This window comes from Haliotis rubra, unplaced genomic scaffold (assembly GCF_003918875.1).
Source record: "Haliotis rubra isolate DU_JTF1 unplaced genomic scaffold, ASM391887v1 Scf1020, whole genome shotgun sequence".
Lineage (NCBI taxonomy): Eukaryota > Metazoa > Mollusca > Gastropoda > Lepetellida > Haliotidae > Haliotis > Haliotis rubra.
In genome coordinates this window covers 314,462-332,116 of record NW_025764916.1, presented here as the reverse complement: position 1 = coordinate 332,116, position 17,655 = coordinate 314,462, and the positions used below count along the sequence as shown (strand labels likewise).

Sequence of the window (17,655 nt, the reverse complement as noted above, 5' to 3'; positions counted from 1 at the left end):
GCAAACTCAGATTGTCAGTTTCAAGTCCTGCTTTGTACTTAACCGAACGACAGCTTCCAGCCACGCAGTAGTTCACCATCTCAGTATTTGTTGATTGGATCGAACGCAAATGCAAACAAAATGAGCAAGTATTTACAAAACCCAACATCTCTATATACACACACATAATAAGCCCTCAGCGAATCGGCAAATGAACCAGCAAATGAAAGCCTTCGTTACACTTGAGTGCACACCCACCCGCTCTGACTGGGTTCGGTCTCCCGGGTGCTTCGTTTCGAGGGAAGTAAACCCAAGTACCAAATATTGCACTTTTGATTCGCCATTGTACGCTTATAATTTTGCTTAAATGTTTTTTCATAATCAGCAGTGTATATTATATGTCATGAATAAGTGATAATTGTGTTTTGATTATGTTTGGTTTTTTGGTTGCATGTGACCTTTAAGGAGGATGCCAGAAGTCCTTAGTACCCCAGAGTTGTCTTTTGGTTCGGTTGTAAGGGAGGGAGGTTGAGTAGCACTCTGGTCATAGTTTGATACAGATGTTAATGAAGCCTATAGTTTGGCATGAAATGCATGTGGACCCGGTTTTTGGTAAATATCTCTTCATCTAATGACCCAATCGATCTCAAACTGTGCAGGTGGATGTTTTGTGGATGAGCCAATGACCTGTAACAGCAGCAGTGTTGGGTCATAAGGGTCAACGTTCGTAAATGTAGGTCAGCTATGCACGTGACAGGTATGAAGAGGTGTTCATTTCTAGCAAATAGCTGGCGAATGACATCTCTGATGACCCTGATTTCAAAAGAATCTAACTTTGGATGCCTACCTTTTTGTACAAGGTTTTGTTTATTGGTTGTTGGTTTATTTTTCACAATTTTTAGCACGATGTTCTTTTTAATGCCAAGAGCAAAAGTTGTACGTTTCATGTGATCCGACACCTTATAAATCGGTTTGCTATGTTTGCTCTCTTTTTAAACAAAATTCAACACATTTCTAATTAAACGTTTAGCATCATCTGAATAAGCTTTCATGATGACAGCTAGAAGTAGTCAATGTGAATGATCCAAATCACTGTGCACTGCACAGGTAACTATCATGAACTGCACGTGCATTGACCTTTATGACCCACCACTGCCGCTGTTACAGGTCATTGGCTCCCTCCCTCTGCAAGCATTCTGCGTTTTGCTGTTGATTTTGTTGACAGTTACATAGACAGATTCTTTAATACAAATGCATAAAATCGGTGATTTACAATGTGATTAGGTTGTCTGACAAAACATCCACTTGCACAGTTTGAGATCGATTGGGTCATTGGATGAAGAGATATTTTAAAAAAACCGGGTCCACATTGCATTTCATGCCAAACTATAGCTGACAGATACATATATTTGAGAAATCATATATCATTATGTTATGTTTTATGCCAGCAATATTCAGTACTACCACTAATGCATAGACAAATGATGAAGCCTCCATCTGTTTATACAAGCTGTTATTATAATTGTGTCAGTAAGCACTGTTTGTTCTCCTGCAGCCAACTGAACCATCCCAATTTGGTGCAGCTGTATGGCGTCGTGACCAAGGCCAAACCTATCATGATTGTGGTGGAGCTGATGCGTTATGGTGGGTATCTGTGTTTACCTGGGCATTGGTATGTATATTGTTGAAGGCTGGCCTAAGTCATCTGTCTGTCTGTTCTGTTCCATAAGTCATCTGTCCCCAGTCTGTTCTCTTCCCTAAGTCTTTTGTCCCCTGTCTATTTTGTTCTTACACTATACTCATCCCTGACTGTTTTGTTTATCAAAGAGTACTTTACACCACCTGTTTACTGAGGTACACTGTCTGCAGGTGCACTGAACAACTACCTGGCCCGTCACAAGAACCGCCTGCTGCAGCAGCCCATGACCCTGCTGGAGTTTTGTATACAGGTGTGTAAGGGCATGTGCTACCTGGAACAACGCAAGTTCATCCATCGAGATCTCGCCGCCAGGAACTGCCTCGTCGGACAGGACCATGTAGTCAAAGTAGCCGATTTTGGTTTAGCCAGGTGAGCAGGTTAAAGAGGTTGTAGGTTTCTAAATGCTATCAAGGGTATTTAACGACTGATAGTATTTCCATCAAGTTCAAAATGGTGGGCCACATGTGGCATTGTCACTTATTTTGGTTGTAGATCAATTTTCGACCAATTCCTTGGTGTAGTGGTTAGAGCGTCCGCCCGGTGAGCTGAAGGTCGTGGGTTTGATCCCCAGCCCGCGTCATAACAAAAGACGTTAAAATATGGTACTTGTTGGTCCCAGCCTGGCGCTCGGCATTAATGGGTACAACAAAGACTGGTCGGCTCGGAATCAATATGAAGTGTCTGAGTGGGGTATTCATGCATCATTGCGGCATGGTATCTCAGTGAGCTAGCACTATAAAACCAGGTTAAGTCTGGGCTAGTACAAGCAGCCACACATACACACACAGTATTCTTATGACGTTAAACCCCATTTCACCTCACCTATATCAATCTCCATTCAAGAAGAATAAAACCGAAACTTGACGAAAGAACCAGTTATATTGGGGATTGGGTGGTCACACTGTATGGCCTGGCTGGTGGATGGTGTGTCATGTACAAGCTGATCAACAGGTGTGAAATTAATGATGACCCTCTGTTGTCAGATACATCATTGATGATGACCCTCTGTTGTCAGATACGTCATTGATGATGACCCTCTGTTGTCGAATGATGACCCTCTGTTGTCAGATATGTCATTGATGATGACCCTCTGTTGTCAGATATGTCATTGATGATGACCCTCTGTTGTCAGATATGTCATTGATGATGACCCTCTGTTGTCAGATATGTCATTGATGATGACCCTCTGTTGTCAGATATGTCATTGATGATGACCCTCTGTTGTCAGATATGTCATTGATGATGACCCTCTGTTGTCAGATATGTCATTGATGATGACCCTCTGTTGTCAGATATGTCATTGATGATGACCCTCTGTTGTCAGATATGTCATTGATGATGACTTTCTGTTGTCAGATATGTCATTTATGATGACTTTCTGTTGTCAGATATGTCATTGATGATGACCCTCTGTTGTCAGATATGTCATTGACCCTCTGATGTCACCCTTGTTGTCATGATACGCCATCCCTCTGTTGTCAGATATGTCATTGATGATGACTTTCTGTTGTCAGATATGTCATTGATGATGACCCTCTGTTGTCAGATATGTCATTTATGATGACTTTCTGTTGTCAGATATGTCATTGATGATGACCCTCTGTTGTCAGATACGTCATTGACGATGAGTACACCAGTTCAGCAGGGACCAAGTTTCCAGTTAAGTGGGCTCCCCCAGAAGTCCTGAGCTACACCCGCTTCAGCAGCAAGTCCGATGTCTGGGCTTTCGGTATGTTGTGGAGCTCTTTCTTGCTGTATGTTTAGTGATGACACAGGCTGAAATAGTTCACTCATGTATTATTGAACCTTGATATTTATCTTAGTGATATGATTTGGCTGAATTAAATATGTGTGATATTACAGAAGTGATGTGACATGCACTAGGCTGAATCAATACTGTATGTGGCATTTTACAGATGTATTTGAAACATGTGATATGTGCTAGGCTGAATCAGTATGTGTCATTTTAAAGATGTATTTGAATTGATGTGTTAGACTGAATCATATATGTGGCATTTTAGAGATGTATTCGAAGTGATGTGATATGTGTTAAGGTGATTCAATATGTGTTACTTCACAGATGTACCTGAATTGTCTGTTCATACTGTGTTCCAGGTGTGTTGATGTGGGAGGTGTTTAGTGGTGGTGAGATGCCGTACAGCGGCATGAAGAATCTTGACGTGGTGGACTACGTCATCACCTCCAACCGCCGCCTACAGAAACCTATGATGTGCCCAGAACTCATGTTCAAGGTCATGATGCACTGCTGGGACGTGGTATGTCTGTTATAGATGGTTGGTTGGTTGGTTGCTGTTTAACGCCACACTCAGCAGTTTTCCAGCTATATGGCGGCGGTCTGTAAATAATCGAGTCTGGATAAGATTAAATCATGAGCATCGATCTATGCAATTGGGATACGATGACATATGTCAACCAAGTCAGCAAGCCTGACCACCTGATCCCATTAGTCGGCTCGTACGACAAGCATGGGTTACTGAAGATAAATTCTAACCCAGATCTTCTCGGGTATCATTATAGATAGTAGTGATTATAACTATACTATACAATGTTGGGTGCACAGATTACCAGTCACCTGAGGCCCATCTCTTAGAGCTGCCAGAATTATGTTATCATGAGATCAAATCCCAGTTTACCATGATTACATTTTATTTTGTTTGAGTTTGTTATTTAATGCCACACTCAGCAATATTCCAGGTATATGGCAGCAGTCTGTAAATAATCGAGTCTGGGCCAGACAATCCAGTTATAAACAGCATGAGCATCGATGGGAATACAATAGCATGTGTTGCTGAAGACCAATACTAACTCAGATCTTCAAGGGAGATTACTTTCAAACTTTTAGCTTGATAAATCAAAAAATGTTTTCTGAAGACATAATAAAAATAATTTCCTTTTCAGAAACCTGAACGTCGACCAGGTTTTACTGAGTTACATCGACGACTGAGTGGCCTAGCTGACGGTGGGGACTACCCCCTGGTGTAATGTCCCAACATCTGGCAACAATAGTGTTACTGCTGACTCTAGACAAGCCCACAACGTAACTCAGCCATTAACTGAACTAGTTTAAGGAGGCAATGTCTGAACAGCCAGCGTGTTGATGTTCAGCTTTGACATCCCTGGAGATAAAATTCAGTATGGAGATGACAATGAGCATGTAGAAATTTGAATTTCATAAGCATGTATAGTGCTTGTTCACAAGCCAAGCTTAGTCAGTAAGCAAAACCACACAAGTATTATGCAGCTTAACTATTGTCTGCTCATTGGTATTTAGCTGTTGTCATGGTTATGGTTACTAGGCAACGAACTTATAAGCTTTTCCCTGGATATGGTATCTTTTGCTCAGGTGTTAAGCCTTACATAAAGGTTCAATGTTCAATATTTTCATTGAATATGTATTTATATATACGATATGCAATATTGGTAATTTGTAGTTATTTTCTGCATGGCCAATTCAAGTTTTATTTAAAGAACAATCTTTATAGGTTGGTTTGGCTTTTTTATCAATATTAACAAATCTGTCTTAGATGAAGCATACTTTAGTGGACATATAGCATATAGATTGGACCATGTTAAATATATGGTGAAAAGGTTCTTGACCATATATTTTGAGGCAGAAGGATTATATTTTTTATAAATTTACTATATCATTCCAAATCAAGTGGCATGACTAGTATGTTCATGCCCATGGTAATACAAGGTCATACATGTTCATGCCCATGGTAATACAGTGAACTGTGGTGTCCTCTTGTTAATTGAAATAGATGCAGAATGGCTAGTTGTGTTTAAAATTCAAAGAATGATCTATTTTGTTTAAGTTTTAAAATTATTGACAAATTATCTTTCGCCTACTGAAATTTCCAAGCCTATTTTTAATGTAGTTATTTAAATACACAAAGACTAGCAGCGCTGTTCTGACCATAAAATGGAGTTCTGGATGATTCCCGCGAGGATTTCCATAGTTACGGGGTCATGGTGTCCCTATACAATAACACAGATGACAACTTGTCATAATTTAGGTAAAATAGCACTAAACCTGCAGGGAAATGTAATTTTACGTAAGAAATTGATATTATTTTTCCAAATGTTCTCAGTTTATTAAACTTCAGAGCTTCCTGTTGATGTTGTGTTGTCGGAGCTTCAATGCTATTCCATGCAATACATACCATGTTTTGATGTGATAAATGAGCTTTTGGTTTTTGTGGATGTGAGTCCAAATAAGGTCATCCAGTCAACCTTGACTCCAAGTTTTACAAAGTTAAAATGTTCAGCCTTAATATTTAAAACCCAGACATAGTATATATACACCCTACTTTATTCACTGGCACCTCCAGAACGTTATATTTGTCAAAGTGAGTTAATTGTCAGTTTAAATTCAAATTAATTGTGTTTGTCTCAGTGTAGGATTTAAAAAGTGAAATACTGGATTGCTATCCATTATATTGTTGAGTTCTGTACTTGCATTGCTTTTAGTGCTATGTTCTTATTTATGAGGACATTGTGTATTTCACTTGCCTTTTGAGTTTTTGTTCACAACAACGAAAAAACACAGCATGTGCCCTTCAGTCCTCACTGTGGTGCTTTTTTACCAGTAATTTTGTACAGAGAGATGTGGAAGGGGTAATGGATGCTTTAGGACACACCCCAGACCTGACGAGTATCTGTTTTAAGTACAGGAGGTCCAAATTGCTAAAACATCCTCTGTATGTCTGAAAACAAATTACATATGTCTCGCATTGTAAGAAATAAAAATAATGTGCCCTTTTCTTGCAAACAGTGAGTCCAAAGAATTATGTTTGTTACTTTTTTTAATTAAAATAATGAAACATTCAACATCATAACCTGTTCATGTTGGAGAAAATAATTGAGTTCCAAGACATTAAATAATAGTGCTGATCTCAAACAAAAGTCTTAGCTACCGGTACTTCCCAATCCCCCATGAGAATCCAGTGGTTTCTCCCTAATGAAGACGTTTGCTTTTATGAAACCTTGACATAGTTAACTCTATAAGTTGGTGAGTCAGTCCAAAAATATACAACTTTATAGTTTATTACGTACATAGTGATGTTTTGATTTGGACATGGATATCACAACCATGTGATGAAAGTAGGTAACAGCTAGAATTTGTTTCATCATAAATGATTGGTAATAATCCTCAAAACTATGCTTTACCAATAACAAATATGCCTGCAGAAATTTAAATCAGAGGACCTATTTTTATGATTTCAAATGGAAATTCTGCACATTTGGCAAGAAGTTGTGTGTTTTTAAAATATTATATTACATGTAATGTTATTGAATGGTGGGAAGTCTGATCTAAACATTTTTAATTGCTAACATTTGTATTTGCACTGTATACACAGAAATGTAACTTATTCATCATTCATTGTCATCTGATGACTGTCTTATAAGTTTCACCCATAGAGGATAACCTACATTTAGTACCCATTGGTTTTCTTCCACATGAGGTTGTCCACATGAGTGTCCAGTGTTTGTGTGGTTATCACCTACCGGGGATATAACTCTTTATAACACCCATATTTAACACACACTGAAGGTATACCTTTCCACAACACTCAGTCTCGTCACCTATTAAAAGTGTACTTCCTTATATAACTCATGTTCCTCGCTGCTGGGTTATACCTATAAATAACACCTATGATCATCACTCACCAGTGGTATAGTTTTTGATAACACCCAATGTTATCATACACCTTAGGCATGGGTCCTTTAAAAGGCAAGTGTTATGACACACCTGAGGATATCTCTCAAAAGTGCTGATGTTTATCACACAGATGAGTAATATCTTCTCTTCATACTATGTTATCACCCATGTGAGTATACCTGTGTACAATACCTGTAATTATTACTCACAACACATCTCCACATAATAGATGTTATGTTATCACCACCTGAGGTATACACTGTACCTATATATATTGCCCAGGATTATAACCATGTTATCCATAGCTTGAGGAATACCTTCACACACAGCTGTGTTATTACCATCTGAGGTGTACATTTCACCTCTATATAGCGCCCAGGGTTATCACCACATGTTGTATACCTCTGTGTTGAGCCCAGTGCATGTTATCCACAACTTGAGGAATAGCTTCTCATAGAGCTATGTTATCACCATCTGAGGTGACCATTTTACCTCAGTATAGTGCCCATGGTTATCACCCACCTGAAGAATACCTCCACACAAGCTAGGTTATCACCACCTGAGGTATATCTCTATATAGTGCTCTGTGCATGTTACCACCTGCCTGAGGAATACCTCCACACAAGCTAGGTTATCACCACCTGAGGTATACCTCTATATAGTGCTCTGTGCATGTTATCACCCACCTGAGGAATACCTCCACACAAGCTAGGTTGTCACAGCCACAGGTATGCTTCTAGTGCTAAGTGCATGTTATCAGCCACCTGAAGAATACCTTCTCATAGAGCTAGGTTATCACAACCGAAGGTATGCCTCTAGTGCTAAGTGCATGTTATCACCCATCTGAGGAATTCCTTATCATAGAGCTAGGTTATCACAGCCAAATGTATGCCTCTAGCATGTTATCTCCCACCTTAAGAATACCTCCACATTGTGCCAAGATGTAAAGCATATGTATATCTGCCTTTGCTATGAAATATGCTATGATGCAGTAGAATAGATATTGCAGCACCTGCGTGTTAATAACATATTTGTCTGCTGATGGATGTACTGATGGTCATTAATTAAGCAACAGCCTACTCATATCCACACTTTCTCCCCATGTGGCCCCGATGCTGAATCTAAGTGCATCCTGTATTATGCCACCATGCTGTAGGCAAATATATATTTCATGGAGGATTGATTTTCAAAGGTTGTTGCTTAATATTTGCTCAGTATTGTGCTTCTCTGTTGCAGTAAACCTAACTTATTTTGTTTATAAGCAGAGGGTATAAAGTATGATAAAACCAGTTCTCAACAATAACGGGGGAAAAAATAGAGTAAAAATACATAGCCTTTTCTAACCACTATTAAAAAATGTTCCAGATTTTCTGGGCTATTACAGGCACAAAACCACTCAAAGAACAGTCAAGATAACTCATAATGCAAGATTTGGGGAAAATGTTTTGGTGCCTATTGATATTATAGTATTACTTTTTCAAATGGGTCAGTCTTGGAGAATCCAGGATATACATTTTCAGACATATTATTTTTAATAATACATTGTATATAGTTTTGTCTTAAGTTGCCTTAGAAACAATAATTGTACAGATAATATATGTAGTGAGATAAGCCTTTTTTTGTTTTGGCTGCGACACATATCTAGTGAAGTATTAAAACAAGGCGTATTAACGACTACAACATGAGTGTAAGGTATGGAAGGATGAAACATCATCAGTTGTATCAAACCTGCTCCTCCAATCAAAACTATCCGATGTCAGGTGACTGGTCATGTGGCTTAAATGTTATAGCATGGAGATGATTCCAGACTGGGGACAATTACTAAAACATGATCCTCACCGCATTCCTCAGCATTATTTTGCTACAAAATCAAATTCCGACAATGGAGAACATTTTAGCCATAATATCAGTGTATTCGTGTATGATTTAATACCATTTCCAAATGATAAAGCATGATTTTTCTATTTTGTGAATAAATATTTTCAGTGTTTGCTATCATCTTTTGTCTTCTTTTTCTAAAGACCATCAGTTTTGAGGAAGTGAATGGTCTTTATGTCAATATCAGCAATATTACAACTATAACACAGTAGGACTTGGTGCGGTTTTGACTGTTGTTTTTAGAGCTGTTTAATACTACTTTGGGTGGCATCGGTCTGCAACTAATCGAGTCTGAACCAGACAAACCATTGGTCGATATTATAGGCAACATCCCGACACACTATTAACCTGAACATGTCTCTTGTAACTTGATCTTCCTTATTATTCTGAGGACGAAAATTTTAATGTCAGAATCCCTAGCTGAAATTCAACAATGACAACGAACATCATGACAAATCTAGTAAAAATATCTTTAATTGTAGAAATGTCCATACATTTCAACACACATCAATCAAATCGCTTTACATCCTGCACATGAGATAAGTCCCCACACTCTTCCTCATCCATGAAACTAAGGAATTCACACACTGAAACAACACATACATAAAGAATTGAACAACTCACATCATACTCTGGGTTCTCTACAAACCCTAAAACAGCACTTCGTATGAATTAGGGTGTTTGCTTCTGTGAATTTGTGAATACACAATGTCAATTGTCAGGTATCACTTGTAACCACTTTCAATATACATAAATTTTCTCGTTTCTAACTGAGAAACATACTCAGTTTTTGTTTTCTCAAAAGTACATCCATATGCAGTCAACATATTAAAACAACCATGACACTAAAAGACATGCATACAGGTTGACAATATGATTCAGTTGTGTGTTTCTCTCCAGTAAAGGAGTGAGTGAGTATGGTTTCATGCCACTTTTAGCAATATTCCAGCAATATAGGACACCAGAAAAGGGCTTCACACATTGTACCCATGTGAAGAATCGATCCCGGGTTTTCGACATGACGTGTGATTGCTTTAACCATTAACCACAAGGCTACCCCACCACCCCTTCTAGTTAAGGAAGGTAGAAACAGAATTTGTCCACATATGTCAAACCATGCCATTAAAACACTGGTAATTTGAGACATGAGAAAAGGGTAATACTTTCAGCAGACACTCTTACGACATGCAAATTTTGATATTAGTCCATCAAGTTTTAAAAGCCATAGCGAGGAACTAAATACTTTCTATTAAAATAAGGGAGCATTTCAAAACATTGGTGTTGATACAAACTTATTTCCTTCAATTTGGAGAGGGAGAAGTGAAGAAGATATGCCACAACATTATGAAACATGTATTTCTCTTTCAAAATGTCAACACTTTTACAAAAAAGTCAAGTTCTTTTGGGTTTGAAATGTCTGAAGGTAACTTGCTTACAGAATTGAGGATTCTATCCAGTATTTTTAACTGCTCCTTCAGAAAATAACACCTTTCCATTTTCTTTAAACACCTTCCAACATGAAAAATAAATTTCTCTTTTAAAAAAATATGAAGGGAAAGAATTATGCTGCACATACTACTTTTCATGCAAGATATTCATTGCATCAGCATGGATAAAATTATCTCTAACATAGCACAGCAGGTACAAGCTTATAATATAGAAGCAGAGAGGTTCTTTTGTCCTGGACTAACTTTTTAAAGCATAAAAATCTATATAACATAGGAAAGGCTACTTTATTCTGGTTGTCATCTCCAAATAATATCGGTTAGATTAGGTAGACAGAACAAACATTCTGAAATTGTTTTCTTTATCTTCTAGAATTACGTTCCTTTCAATATAGATCTACTTTGAGGGGTCAATGCTGAAATTTGATGAGCAAACATGAAAACAAAATTATTCATTCAATTTTGATTGTGTGTTATATGTACAAAATTTAGTTGGTTTGTTGTTTAACGCCACACTCAGCAATATTCAAGCTACTAGTATATGGTGGCGGTCTGTAAATAATCGAGTCTGAACCAGACAATCCAGTGATCAACAGCATTAGCATCGATCTACACAATTGTGACATACAAAATTTGGGGTAAACAACCCAACTATTAAAAAATTCAAAGTAAATCAACACAACATGATCACACACTACCCTTAAGGCATTTAAGAGAGATGTATAGACATATTAACCATTATACCAGTAAGAGATCTGTGTGCTACTTTCTTCCATAGTTCCATACAAGTGAAGGCAAATGTTTACTTTGTACAGCTGACAAGAGCACAATACACTCCCATGATCTACAGCCTTGTTGGCATGGATTGACCGAACCACATGAGCTGGATTTATCAGGATTTATTGGTATTTGTGATTTCTTTCATCACTACTTCATAGGTTTGGTATATCCAAAGTATTTCCATCACTGCTTCACTGGCTTTGTATGCACAATGCTCATCAAACAGTACTGAAACATGTTACATTGATGATGTATGCATGTAAACAGATTTTATAAAGAAGATTTAGTCTGTATTAGTCATGTTATATTTGGCTTCTAATATATATACTTTAAAATATAATATGGCAGTGAGTGAACAAGTATAGTCCTGCTTCACCCTTGGTAGTATTTCAAACGACAGGGAACGCCGATATTTTTGGGACAAGATCCCACTTTTAAACATGACATACAAATGTTTAAAGCACCAGGCTACCCAACTTCCCATTGAAGATTAGTAACATTAGCAACTGTCCTCATCATAAACATGGCTGTATCCTCTTCTTCAAGTCATATTTTACATGATTCGAACAGAATCAGACATCTTGTTTTGCTTCCTCCTTGGGAATGATTGAAACCTTGCAAAACTTTGATGTTCTGACAGCGTTCTTGACAATAGCAATCTCATTCACACTATCAGATATCTTCCTCAGGAGCTGACTCTGCAGGCGATTCACCTCAGCCTGAAGCATCAAACACACGAATATAACATCTGTCAATGTGCACATTTCTTACTTCACCATGGAACTTTCAAATGTTACACTATGACAATGATAATCTCAAGCACAATTGCAAATAAAATCAATCACCATATCATAATCAAATGATCAAATTTGTTTAAATAATCAATTTCAAAAGTTATATCTGGACACGTCAGAATGGTACTTTTAATTCAATTAAAACTGTAATCTGTCTTCAGTTATTCAGTGGACAATATATCCTTTCTATTATGGCCCCTTTTTCACTCAGAATGTCACTCTCTTTGAAATTGATAATCAAACAAGTTAACTTTTCTCAACAACAGTTACAGATACCTTGTACAAGGGAGTTCACAATATAACTAATAAACCCATGACAAAATATAAAAAGACCTCTCATAAACAATAGAGTGAGTGAGTGAGTTTAGTTTTACGCCGCACTCAGCAATATTCCAGCTATATGGCGGCGGTCTGTAAATAATCGAGTCTGGACCAGACAATCCAGTGATCAACAGCATGAGCATCGATCTGCGCAATTGGGAACCGATGACATTTGTCAATCAAGTCAGCGAAACTGACCACCCGATCCCGTTAGTCGCCTCTTACGACAAGATAGTCGCCTTGTTATGGCAAGCACATGGGTTGCTGAAGACCTATTCTACCCCGGATCTTCACGGGTCCATAAACAATAGAGCAACTCTCAAAAGATGTTTCATGAGCAGTGGGACTGTGATATGAAGTCCTATGCTACAAGATGTTGTCAGTTGTATGTTAGACTGCATGTAACAGTGCAAGTCAAGAATCAGTGAAATCATGAATTTCAATGCCTGTCAATCATGAATGCTGTTTCTAGCACTGTCTTAACTTGCTTTGGACTCAAAGCAAAGTTATCACAGCAAATGATTTCAGGGTAATTATCATAACAGAATGTATATATAATATGCTGAAAAATAGAAAATAATGTAAACAGAAAGATTAAGTTTCTCAAAACTGACAATCACCTCTTCCATTCTACCCTTCTCTTTCAGAGTGATCTTCACATGCCTGCCTTTCTGCAACGTCTCCTGCACATGTTTCAGTTTGATACCCAGGTCGTGATCAGTTATCTTTACTGTTATAACAAACTCCTTTTCATCTGTCCGGCCTGATTTTACAGACTTGGTTTTCATGGATTCTTTATGCAGCTCCTTCCCTGTCATCAGTTTAAAACATTGGACTTTGTCCTGATTGGGTCCCATGTCTACAAGCTTCAGACTCTCTTTGTTTGCCATCTCCTCGGCTTGCGATATTGACATCTTACCAATAAGCATCCCTGTCATGTCAAACACCATGACCTCACTGTCTGCTTTGAGGTCAGCTTGAGGTACAGATACCTTCTTGGCCTGACAGCAACAAGTCCCAGACAGCTGTCGTGTTAGCTTTACCAAGCATGTCAACTGATAGGATAATCTCTGTTCTAAGAGATGTTTAGCACCATCTGGTCCGGTGGGACAGTGGGATATGCTTCTGGCCATTGTGAGTCTGGGATCAGGTCCCAGTTTGTGGTAGTAGAGTTTTCTCTGAGCATATCTGCACAATGTCACAGCAAGCCTGCAGTTAGAAAGAAAATAACAAATATCATGTTAATAGTGGGGTACTACAGTCGAGCACCATTGTCTCAATATTCATGGGACCAAGAAAAAAAATATCGAGTTATCCGAACTTCGAGACATCCGAGCAGTGCATATCGTCACATATCACTATGAAAGAAAAACAAAACGCTTCTCAGTATGTTTTGATTCGAAACTATAATCCGTTATCAGTCGTGTTTAGTCGTAACAGTGAGTACTTCCTAATTATTTCCTTCTTAATTAATCCTAATTACATAACAAACAAGTGACACCTTCAACTCAATTAGCCCTAATTAGTTTACACTACCGCATCCCTTTGATTCATGCCACACCGTGTGTAAACGTGTGGAAACAACCTCAGTTCAGAGGGACACTTGCGCATGACAGGTTGGTGAATATCGAGCAAGTATCGAGTTAAAAAGATAAATTTGCTTGTTGGGACCATGAAATTATATTGAGATATCTGAAATATATTGAGACAACCGTATCGAGTTAAAAGAGCTTGACTAATGATAAATAATGAAGGATTTTGCCGGAACCGAAATTTTATATCGAGACAACCGACACAACGGTGCTTGACTGTAATTTGAATTAAAGGGCAACAATACTCCAACTCTCAGTCATCACACTTGTGCCACTTAGCAGCATTATCAAATACATGGAAATGAGACTCACTTACCCCACAAACTGACAAGAACAGTGCTAAATGCAAATCAAATCAGTTGCAGTTATAGTCTACCGGTATAACTTTGATTCCAGGAAGGAAAAGCCATCCACGTTTCAAAACTTTCAGTTTCAACATTGTAGCATTGTTTTCCATGTTTCAGAGTGTAATCATAGTTAAGCAGGTTCAAGGTCATGATTCATATCTAGAAACCATTGTGCTCATGAATTTGATCACTGAACAACACCAAATTATTTATAGACCTAATTTAGACAAAAAGTGAATTTAGTTTTATGCCGCACACAGCATTAATTCAGCTATATGTCGGCTTTAGACAAAAATAACAGAATATATTTCATGTATGCAAATGGGCTTCAAAGTATAGTTCTGTCTCCTATTCTCGCGTTTTCTGCCGATGCGAGACATCAAGCAGTTGTTAACCTTGCCGACCGGTAACTAGGAAGTGGCCAAAGTCTGTGAGTGATCAAAATCTTGCAATATCACAAAGTTTACAACCACTCGGACTTTTTCCTGCCCTTTCCTGCAGGATTGCTCTTCCATACACGCCATAACGTTACTTCCTCGCTATACCACGAGAATGGGAGAAGCCTCACGTTGTCATTGGCGGATGGCATTGTTTATCACCAGGCTCACAAGGGGTAATTCACCCGATGGATCTAGCTGCTGATAGTATGCAGATGTTAGAGGAGAAGGCCCTTCATTTAAAATTACAAGCATTCATACGATAAGAATTGTTTGTGTTATTTTTCAGCCGATATCCGTAAGTACCACGAGAATAGGAAACGCCTTCATACCGTAAGTTTACATTGTCTGTTTAGACACGTGTATTAATATTGTGTGAGGTGAGGGGAGGTGAAATTGGGTTTAACGTCGTGCTTGAGAATTAATATTGTGTGATGGAATATAACCATTATATAGTGAAATAAGAAAATCATCGAAGTAATATTGCTTGCATTTGCATATTGCACTTTAGGCCTACCTTTAGAATACAGCACCACAAACTTTAAAAATACGTCATAATACCCTTTTACGTAATGTAATGTGATTTTGTTCGAAAGCACGTTCTCGAAACAATGCCCTATGACGCCTGCATGGCAACATGGTTGTCTGGCTCAGCGAGTGCGTTTAAGCTCCGCTCACTTGTGTTTCATCTCTACGAGCTATGTCATTGCATAAGCCCTACGATGTTGAGAGTTTCCAGTAGTTGCGGATGCGCAATATTTTGCAAGCACCAGTTTGAAATATTTTTCTTTTTTCACTAATACGCTCTTATTTGTTTGTATTACGGGCTGCTGAGGTGTTATGTTTTGTGTACTTTGTATTTTGTAATTTTTAAATTTACATATATATTTTTGTCATTCAGTAATTTGCACCATTACATAGAAAAGTGTTTTATTAGCATTTTATTTTTCGAAGCGGTAATAATACATTACACTAGACACGTCAGTCGTGTTTGTGCCGGTTCGGTCAATGCATTCTATTTATTAGGATTAATTCAAGGGATTAGGGTTAGGGTTAGGGTTGGGGACCTAATGCAATATAGTAGGTACATGTCCGGTGGTTCGGTCAATGCATTCTATTTATTAGGATTATTTCAAAGGGTTAGGGTTAGGGTTAGGGACCTAAGCCAATATAGTAGGTACATGTCCGGTGTAATACGTGAGTACCATTTGTTGTTTTTCTTTTTGCATTTTAATACTTTTTTTCACACAAAAACGAGAAACCAAAAACGTCGAAAGTACATTTGGAAATAGGTAAATGTAGAAATTTGGGGCTAATGGAAATTGGCCTGGAATTTGCACTCACGCCTCTTTCACACGCAACATAAATTCCAAATTTTGTAAAGTAATGATTCGAAGGCTAACTCACCCTCGTGCCGTCACTACACATGCTCATGTCTCCCTCGTTCCTTAGTGCGATCAACATTATCCTTACAGTGTTCCTACATCACTTTTCTGTCACAAAATCACCGATTTATATAAAAGCGCGTCATTCATGCATGCACCGGGAAATCTACGTCTGACGCCTGACGTCAACAACCCTTTTCAGTTTGAGGCATATCGGCTCATTCCACGCCACACGTTAATTTGTAGATTACGGAATGGGACGAGTGTGCCAAATGGCATCAGATCCATTTGGCAATTGTCCGTAGAATAAAATCACGAGACACCAAGTCTACCCGTAGCATTCCTAATTGTCCGTGACCTATTCGACTCTTTCCGTTCATTTCCGTGACGTCACAGGAATGACTCGATAAATTTGCACATTGGGCAACAGTGTGGACGTAGCTCAGTTGGTTAGCTGTCGAGCTAACAATCCGAAGGTCGCGGGTTCGCGTCCGACGGGTTCTCACAAACTGGTTGCTTGTCTTAATGACACGTGACCTACGGCAGAGATCGTCCTCACGAGAAGTTGTGGTGCTGTATTCTAAAGGTGCTCCGCACTTTATTGCAGAGTGGTTACTGGTGGAACTCTTAGCAAACACATCTTCAACTGAATTGAGTAAGAGTTCTGCCCGTATCCACTTCCCCAACCCCCACCTTGAAATGTCAAAATATAAATTGAGTTGAAGTGAAAATGGTTTAGGGTTATAAATAAGCGCACCCACCTTTTTATAAAAACCGTCTATTCTTAGGCATTGATGATAGAATGATAAATAACGGGGTGAATTGTTCTTTTTTACAAAGTGGGTGATGGTCGAGGAGACGGCAGCAAAGTTATGCTTCAATAACATGCAAAAACACAAGCATAAACCTTTCAAAAGTCAATGACGACCATGACAGGATATGAAACTGACGAGACGAAAGAGGTGTTGCAGAGATGCGAATGTCACGAAACCCTGCGTCCATATTAAACATATATTTGGCAACGGAACGCGTGGTGGAAATATACAGTTGGACAGTATAAACATTGCACAACTCAAATCCGTTGATTTTCACCCATGACACTTTGGTGGTTAGACACATACGCAAAAACATATTGTTCATGTCAGTTAGAGACATCACAAATACCTGTTCATGGACGCGGCCATTTTGACAATGCCCGTATGAAAGAAACAAGTTCAGGGTAAGTTTCGTAAATCAATTGACATAAATAAAGAGTCAACTTTCAATGGCTTACTATCAAATTTGTTACAAATATACTTTATGTAGATAGGTCATT

The 17,655-nt window shown here is 38.4% G+C and overlaps 2 protein-coding genes across 2 annotated transcripts; one reads left to right on the top strand and one right to left on the bottom strand.

The window, feature by feature from the left end:
* Positions 1-1,534: 1,534 nt before the first annotated feature.
* LOC124270906 (tyrosine-protein kinase Btk29A-like) lies at positions 1,535-9,351 on the top strand (the record flags this gene model as incomplete). The annotated part of the gene is made up of 5 exons (XM_046705970.1): positions 1,535-1,623; positions 1,849-2,047; positions 3,289-3,407; positions 3,794-3,954; positions 4,598-9,351. Coding segments are annotated over 5 exons (652 nt in total), but the record flags the coding sequence as incomplete, so codon positions are not given.
* Positions 9,352-9,695: 344 nt separating this feature from the next.
* On the bottom strand, positions 9,696-17,540 carry LOC124270851 (translation initiation factor IF-3-like). Its single transcript, XM_046705913.1, has 3 exons — positions 17,505-17,540; positions 13,200-13,788; positions 9,696-12,183 (listed from the first exon to the last, which is right to left on the bottom strand). Exons 1-3 carry the CDS (start codon positions 17,522-17,524, stop codon positions 12,037-12,039), a joined length of 756 nt encoding a protein of 251 aa, XP_046561869.1. The 5' UTR covers positions 17,525-17,540; the 3' UTR covers positions 9,696-12,036.
* Between the last annotated feature and the right edge of the window lie 115 nt (positions 17,541-17,655).

Excerpts from the sequence above, each read along its gene's own strand:
- LOC124270851 (XM_046705913.1), bottom strand. The coding sequence starts at position 17,524 with ATGGCCGCGTCCATGAACAG. Across the intron at positions 13,789-17,504 it reads ATGGCCGCGTCCATGAACAG|GCTTGCTGTGACATTGTGCA; the intron begins GTATTTGTGATG and ends TTCTAACTGCAG. Across the intron at positions 12,184-13,199 it reads AGAAGGGTAGAATGGAAGAG|GCTGAGGTGAATCGCCTGCA; the intron begins GTGATTGTCAGT and ends TTGATGCTTCAG.